At 41.5% G+C, this 8,797-nt stretch overlaps 1 protein-coding gene and 1 non-coding gene across 2 annotated transcripts in view; both read right to left on the bottom strand.

The window, feature by feature from the left end:
- Positions 1-8,797, bottom strand: part of si:dkey-71h2.2 (low density lipoprotein receptor adapter protein 1) — an 87,213-nt gene that overhangs the window by 21,322 nt on the left and 57,094 nt on the right. Inside the window, 1 exon segment of the mRNA XM_050057655.1 lies at positions 2,524-2,638. Coding sequence (XP_049913612.1) covers positions 2,524-2,638 — 115 coding nt within the window.
- Positions 8,501-8,607, bottom strand: LOC126399249 (U6 spliceosomal RNA). Its single transcript, XR_007570867.1, has one exon. It is a non-coding gene; the product is annotated as a U6 spliceosomal RNA (small nuclear RNA).

Genomic DNA, 8,797 nt, shown 5'->3' with positions numbered 1-8,797 from the left:
GCCTTGTAGAAGCTCAGTTTTAATAAGTTTTCCAACTTTTGCCAAGAGGGAACTTTAGATATTGGTCCCTAGATTATGTTCACCCAGTTTCATGCAGATTGGTCAACCTTCCTACGAAGAGATTGATTTTAAGTGTTTTTTAAAAAAAAATAAAAATTGCAGAAAATCTATATAACCGGAAGTTATGGGTTCTCATGAGGAGAGGCATCTCTGTGCAAAGTTTCATGTCTCTACGACATACGGGGCATGAGATATGCCCATTTGAAGTTTGCAATTTCAATCGGTTGCTAAGCTCCCCCCTTTGGCCAATTGATGTAATATTGCTTCATTTGCATCCTCCCATGACCCTCTACCACTGTGCCAAATTTCACATGGATTGACCAAGTCAGTGAGGAGAAAAACGTAGAACAGACACACGTCATTATATAGTAAGATAAGATGGGAGACAATTAACAGTGTGTGGATTATTATACTAATAAAATATTATCTGTTTTATCCTTGTTCTCATCACATAAGTGTCTCATGTTATGTTGAGCTGCAGTGATGGAATCAGACTGTAAAAGTAGCAGCACTGTCAGCAGTCACTGTGGACTGAAATAAACTTAATAATTTCAAATAGTGTTAAAATCATGTGTTTAGTTTTTTTTTAACGATCTCTCCATTTGTTAGAAGCTCTGTTTTAAAACCAGTGGGAAAAGAGCCCCCAGACATATTAAATGATTCTACTGACCAATAACAGCATATAGGCTCCTCTATTTTACCTGTCACTCCGGACTTTCGTCCATGGATAGTTTTTTAGTCAGTGATCTGGTGGAGAGAGAGGTGGGGGTGTTGACAGGCTGTGATCCGATACTCTAGAGTTCTGTTCAGCTGTTTAGCTTAAGTTGCCACAGTGGTTTACCCCGGTAAAAAGAGAACCAGCTTCGTAGTTATGAAAACCCAGAGTTAACCCTGAAGTTACCTGGCTAACTCCAAATCCTGCTTCGTAGTACAGGCCTCAGGTCATGTTCAGTCTATCAGATCACAGCCCTGTCAACACCCCAACCTCTGACCAATCAGATCTCTGGAGAAAAGTGGATGAAAGTCCAGATTCTCAGGTAAAAAAAAGGAGTAACCTATGTATTGTTAGAGGTCAGGAGCAATAGTAGGTTGTTTCATTGTTTCAGGGCTCTATTTCCACAGGTTATGAATCAGAGCTTTTAACAAACACAGAGATCATTTACCTCACTTAACACATGATTTTAACTTATGCAAAGTTTATTTTAGTCCACAGTGATAGCGTTGCTCTTTTACAGTCTGATTCCATCACTGCAGCTCAAAATAATGAGACACCTGTGTGATGAGAACTAGGAAAAAATATTACTTTATTGGTAAAACTGCTGTTTGGCTTCCATTATTATACATTTGGGTCAGATAGACCTCATTACTGATTATCTTTTCTTTTCCACTCTTTACTTCAGTAGCAGAAACAGTCTGATGTTACTTTAAAGTGGTCTGTGTGACATATTCCGAGGTGTTTCATCAACATTCCACTAAACAGCAAAAAAAACATTCATACTAAAGTCACATTTAGACCAATACAATCTACACATGTTGTCACAGGCAATGGAAGATCTTTGAGTGCTCAATATTGCAATATCACAGTCACAGAAACTGTTAGTACCCTTTCATATCATACGAAGCAGCCTACTTCATTCACGGTTCTGATGATGTCACTTGTAATTAACAGCTCCGCCTCTTTCACATGAATGCGCTTGTGGCTGGATAGGAAAACCCAGAGTTGACTGAACTAGTTGATAACCAGCTTTGTAGTATCGGTTATCCAGATGGCCAGTGTTAGGGTTAGTCAAACCAGATAGCGAGAATATATCTTGGGTAAGTTGATCCGGCTTTGTGGTACAGGCTGCAGGGTATGATTTCTGGAAAGAGACATTGCTGTTGAATTTTTTTAAATGCACTCGTTGGCACTTTGTGCACCACAAGCCAAGTGCCATTTAATTCCATTATATTGGAGAGAAAGCAGACATCTCTACAGCCAACACTCTGCAACTCACACTAAAACAATTTAGACTGATGAATAGCACTACAGGTAAACTGAAAAATATGTATTTTTGACTCTGGGGTCAACTGTCCCTTTAATATCTTTAGTATGATATTTAGTCTGATTATTTACCCATCTACATCTACTATTAAATTGCATAATTTTAAAAATGTAATCACTTTTATTTCCCAAGAAAGTAAACTCTGTCTATTTCAAATCTTATCAATTTCTCATAATGTTGGATCAGCTGTATACAGTATAGACTGGTGAGATGTAAGGCTGTTCTGCCACAAGATGGCGCCACACACCATCTACTTTTATGCTACTGGCTGTCCTTAGTGCAGTTCATTAAATGCTCTCAGTCCACAAACAAACTGACCTCAAGACCTGCTAGAGTTCAAGGGCATATATTCCATCACGCTTAATACAGACAAATGTACACACAGGTATATACAACAAAATCCCAAGTTTTGCACACTTACAATCTTCTTCTTTTGGCAGAGAAATGCATGACACTCCAGGGTCTCGTTGAACTGACTTTGGGAGACATATGCAAAGACCTTATCCTGAGTTTTATCTGCTGTGCAGTAAGAGATTCTGGAAGAGAAGAAGCAGACAGAAAAAAAACAACATTATTCCAATATACTAACACGATCAATCCACCTGATATAAGTGCATTCGTGATGATGAATGAGAAACCGCAGCACACAGGAACCAATTTATGCCATGAGTGAATGAACATCCCTTTTTAAATCACAGGACACACATGCAGAACAAAAGGACACCATGTACAGTGCATTAGCTGCTAGACTGAACTCTTAATCAGACCTCACACATCAAGGTAAGCTGCACTGCATACATGTCAATTTAACCCATAACGTTGCTTTTGCTCTCACCCTTTTCCATATGCATAAGCACACCAATCATAGCAGGATGAGAGCGGTGGTTACGAATATTATGCTGATTAAGTCCCACAGCTGGGAACGGTGGTGCAGGAGACAAATAAGCACCGGTGATGTCCATGAGAGATACTCAAAGCTGCGACTGAGCACTTCAGTACTTCATATTTTCAGACAGTGTGTGTTTTAAGCAAAAAAATCAACTCAAATGCTGATATAATAATGCTTTGTGAATTCAAGTTTTTCCATGCAAGGCTAAATGGTTGATTGAAACTGAAATGCTCACTTAAGAGTTATGATAATGGAGATACAGTGAGTTCAATGTATTCAGGTAACCTTCACTCTGTTTCTCAGAGTTTCGTCTTATTGTCTCTTGAGGACATCAAGCACTACACAAAGGCATGTGAAGCTGCAGGAAATCAGATATAGAAAACTGTTGACTTCTGAAATAACCTCCCTGGCGGTTACATATTATAGGCCTATTGCAACATGTGTCGAAATATCTGAATTTCAACTGTCTGTAATAAATGGAAAGTCTTGGCTGAGGAATTGATCTCTGCTGTGACTATATTGCACCTGGGACCTCATTCCCAACAGTCACACTGAATCTCTCCTGGATCTAATATCTGGTTTTCAAGAAATTCAATTGTCTGCAAATCCAGTGACAGTCAAGGCCAGTTATTTGCAATGGTTAACTAAAACCAATCCAGACAAAGTCCACCGAGCCATTTGGCTCCTTCACAGCAGCTTGTATGGGTTTACTGAAGCGACGGACACAAACCAGATGGCTTTGTTTTGTCGGATTTTACGCAGGCTATTAGAAGCGGTATTGATCTTGAGTCACCCTGTATGTCTTTCTGGGGTTGTTACCTGCACCAGCAGTGTGCGTCATGTTTGTTGCTTTAAATAGATGTGTAAATGAGCCACAGTGAGTGATGCACTTGACCTTTGTCACCATAATTAAACATACAGCCTTTGTTATAAGCAGCACAATGGCCACATTGAGTGATTTCATTCTCATTAGAACTCTACAGGCCAAGGTTGTTATTTCTTTTCTGAATGGAGCACATCAAATCAACCTACCTCGATAAAACTAAGATACTCAAGGTTGCTTAATGCATGTCATCATCATCAGCATCACATCATCTGCCATCATTACAGTAAATGGTAAAGTGTAAACAAAAGGGATCTGCAGCTGGCAGCCTCTTATTTGCCGCACCACTTCAAGAGCGGCACTAAAAATAAAGTAATTTATTTGATCAAACAACAAGCATGAAATCACCAGTGCTCGGATCTCCCTCTCAGATTGTTTGCTGGCTTGCACCACTGATGCATGACCCACATTGCAATGCCCAGGACACCCAGCTCCGTATTCCCCCACTCTCCCCCGTGCTCAAACTTATATTTGGGCCTTAATTGCGGAAAAATGAGCAGAGAAAAAGTTGAAAGGGTTGACCTATTTAAGATTGAAAAACAAGCTGATGTAATCAAACTGCTCAATCTAAAAGTAATTATAATCTTCTTGAGATATTATCTACTTTCTCCCAAGAATGTTTTGTGCGACCTGAATTTCACTTTTTTCTGTGGGCTTTTATTTTTTAAGTCTCTGCAGATTTGAATTCTGTGCTGTGTGTGCATGCTTTGGATTTTTTTTTTCAATAACATTAATAACTGTATAAATTATTGACAATAAAGTAATGCATTTTATACTACACAATTATGTGTACTGTTGCTTTGGTAGCAGTATCACAGTTCTATCAATAGTAATTAAATCAGAAGCTAATGTTAAAGCAGTGTCCTTGTAATTTGGTGAATCAGTGTTTTAGGGTTTTAAAAGACAATATGAAAACAGAACATTCTATTTAAAAGGTGATTTACTAAAAGCTGCTACTGACTTGATTTTCTTTGTATAACTAAAAGTTCTACTAGAGGTTCCCACCCAGAGCATGCTCTACAAAGTTTAAAGAACTGTTCCATAAAGGTTGTAAATAATCATAGAGAGTTAGTGAGGGCTGTATCCTGAAGATACAAAGTCTGCAAACACAGCCAATGCCTGGAACTCATCACTCCTCTCTCTTATCTTACACTGCAGTGGAGAGATACCCACAAGTTCTGAGAGAGACTTTTACAATGTTCAACGAGAACTGCTGTTCACTGTCCACAGTATGTTGTTAAGATTTCAGGGGTAAACATAAGCAAAATGAGCAAATAGGTCAGTGCACATACACGATTACAAATAAGAGTATCAACAAGAATCTGAGACCGTAGTTTTAACACTGAATTGACCCTTCCTTAGTCCCGTTCCCAGACACAGACTGGCAAATCATAACATAGCAATCATTTTACAGCAACACAGCTGTGCTCTATTGACTCTAATGTAATCGTTTAAGATTTCTTCATTTTTCAGGTTGGTTTTGTGGGTTTAGAGCGAAATGTTGTGCCCTGGGGGACGTTGTGTATTAATGATACTCGTTACCTGGAGAGGTTGGAAAAAGATATACATTTCTTCCCTGTTCCAAAACCAAAACCCTGGAAAGTGTAGGGTTAGCTAGCTAGCTACCGAAGATATAGCCTATTGAATGTATACACAGTGAAGGGGAGCAGGGAAACTGCTGAAATTCAACCAGCTCTGTGTTATAGCACTGTGCGCAGATGAACACTGTTTGACTTCCCCCGGAGATCCCTGCCTGTTCGGGTGCTGGCAGCGGCACAGGGGTGAAGCCAAACACCGTTGATCTGCACACACTGTGATGCCACACAGTTGGTTTAATATCAGCAAAGTTTCCCTTTATATTCATTGTCTTGTGTGGTGATCAGCAGTGATGTGGTGGTTCACTTTTACACTGTGATCTGTAGCTTATAGTTCAGCTTTAGCTTCTAACTATCTTTGTCTTTTTAACCTGTTGTTGCTGCTGAGTCAGTTTGACATCCTGGATATATCCTTCAAACACAGACTGTAGACCCCTCTGTCTGCTTCTCTCTGGAATCACTGTTTCATTTTTCCAAAAATCTGATATTTCTTCAGGGAGTGCAGTTAGTTACCGTGTGTGCTCCATGCTTACTCCGACAGCTTGTCGGACCACCACAAAGGGGCGGGGCTTAGCAAAAGGTCATTTGGGTACAGACTTCCACAATGATGGTGAATAATGAGGATATTATGAAAATTGTATCCTATCTCATAGTATCAACAGCAAGAGTTTCACAACTATGAATTTATCATGCAATATGGTTGACAGAAAAGAGTTCATTATAATACAGCATCCATGTGAGAATAATATGCATCTCTAAACATAGACATCTCATTGGAGTGAATACACATTTAAGATTTCATCTTTTTGACAGAGACACACCAGCTGCTTCTTCCACTTACAGTCACTCCTATGGAGTGTTATGAAACAAAGGGTCTCTTTATCATTGTGTGCAGATTTCACTCATTATAAGACAATTTAAAAACCTTTTAATTACTATCACCAATGTCCCACACAATGGATCATATTCATGGAATAAGCCTTCAGCTTGAAACAACAACAGGAAAAAAAATAATTGACAGCATCACAGAGTTTTCACTAAGCTCAAACAACAGAAGCTGAGCTGTCAGTCTGCATCATATCTCCAAAGGGGCTCCGTGGACGACAAGCCTTTGATCTCCTCACTGTGTAGAGCACCGTTGTTTTTGAGGCAGAGAGGGAATATCAATGGAAATATTTAAATATTTACAGTACAAAGCATGAATAGAACGTCATACATCAAAGCCTCAAATTCTCTATATACACTGAATAAAGCAGGTATGCTGTTTAACACAACAATAAACTACTTTTGTTCAACTTTTTACCCAACATAAGTGCATTAATGAAAAACAGCACTTTGCACTTGCTGCAGGGAAGAAGGCAAAGAAACAGTTTTGCAAAAGGGTGAAAAAAGCAAATTCTCAAACAAACAGAAAATTGCAACATATTTTCAATGTTGGCGCAAAGATAAAACACTGGCAGGTCCTGTCCTTCTTTAGACATCCAACAGATCTCACAAATCTAATGGTATGTCAGAACAATGTGCATCATTAACAGGTGGAGTGTCAGTTACAGTTTCAGCTCGCCTTTTCTGACCGGTATGTTTTGCTGATTGATATGCTGGAGCTCTCTGAGAGCGCTTGTCAGAATATGAATCAGCAACACCAGTCCTAATGTAGGCTGAACACCTCAGTAGAAGATGCGAGTATCACTATCTGTATGTTTTATTAAGAAAAACAATACCAGGGGCAAATAAGACCAGGTCTGTACAGTATTGTACATAAAAGCCTGTCAGAACGTTAAATGAAAGAAGCCACTTGTCTACTGATCCAAAAAGTGGCAAACCTGACGCTTCAATGGAAGATACACAGCTCCAGCGTTGCCACTGTGGAAGAGAGGGCACCACCTTGCCCCTGGCAGGCACTCATGTGCGATGACAAGTGCAAAATGCATGGGAAAGAGATTCACACAGGCGCGAAATGCTGGGCAATCCAGCCGCTGACACAGAACCCACCCCCTCGGTCGCTGGCAACAAGCTAGATCAAACTGTGGAAAAGCATCATGAACTTCTGTACCTCCACTTCACAAGCCAAGGGTCTATGTACTGAGTGACTGCCGCCACTGTGGACAAGGGAGCGCCTCCTTTACCCTGGTAGTCACTTTATTGCGATGGCGGGTGTGAAATCCAGCGCGGAATGCTGTTCATTCTATTGTCATATACACTCAAGCCTCAAATACGCACACATACATGAACTGGACCTATACATGCATTCAATGGAGAGATATCCGAGCGAGGGGGGCTGCCTTGGACAAGTGTCCCGAGCAGTTGAGGCGTTCAGTGCCATGCTCAAGGGGCACCTCGGCAGTGCCAAGAAGGCGACCTGGCACCTCTGCAGCTATGAGTACACACTCAAAGCCAAATCCCAATGAATTGAGCGACTGCTGCCACTGTGGACAAGAGAGCGCCGGGAATCACAGCCACTGACAAAGAACACACCCGCTCACTTGCTCGCGACCAGTTCAGGACTCCCCTGGACAACTGTGAGCCTCTTTGGCAAGCTCTGTGCATCATTTTCTGGAATCAGCCGCACTGTGTAAAGTTCTCTGTGCCAAATCTGTTACCCTGAGCACTTGGGACATGTCTACCTTTTGATGTCGCCTGTCTCTAACAGCCAGTAGAGAGTGTCAAAACAGAAGGCCCCTCTTGCAGTTGTTTTCATTCTGCTGTCATATACACTCAGGCCCCAAATATACACACATGCGCTAACAGGACCTATACATGCATTCAATGGAAAGATGTCAGAGCGAGGGAGGCTGCCTTGGACAGGCACCCCAAGCAATTTGGGGTTCAGCGCCTTGCTCAAGGACACCTCGGCAGTGCCCGGGAGGCGATATGGCAGTTGAACCAGCGACCCTCCTCTTCCCAAGCCAAGTCCCTATGGACTGAGCGACTGCTGCCACTGTGGACAGGGGGGCGCCGGGAATCGCAACTGCTGACAGAGAGCACACCCGCTTAGTTGCTTGCGACAACAACTCAAACCTTAACCCAGATCAAAATGTGGAAACGCTTCACGAATTTGCGTGTCATCCTTTTGCAGGGGCCATGCTAATCTTCTCTGTATAGATTCCAATTTATTATATGTGCTGTTTGAGTAAGCACACTGACCACCTGCCGCTGCCTCCCTTTTGACCCCCTCGCTGGGGGAATGACACCTTTGCGGCGGGGCTGGCTGGAGGTCTGCAATCCAGACTTGGCAGTACTGTGAAATGTCACAGGAGCGAGGGGTGAGGTCTCTCTCTGGTAGATATCAACATTATTGCAATTTATACTACCAGCTAATGCTGTCTGC

Source organism: Epinephelus moara, chromosome 12 (genome assembly GCF_006386435.1).
Source record: "Epinephelus moara isolate mb chromosome 12, YSFRI_EMoa_1.0, whole genome shotgun sequence".
In the NCBI taxonomy this organism is placed as follows: Eukaryota; Metazoa; Chordata; class Actinopteri; order Perciformes; family Serranidae; genus Epinephelus; species Epinephelus moara.
This window is presented reverse-complemented; position numbering and strand designations above follow the sequence as displayed.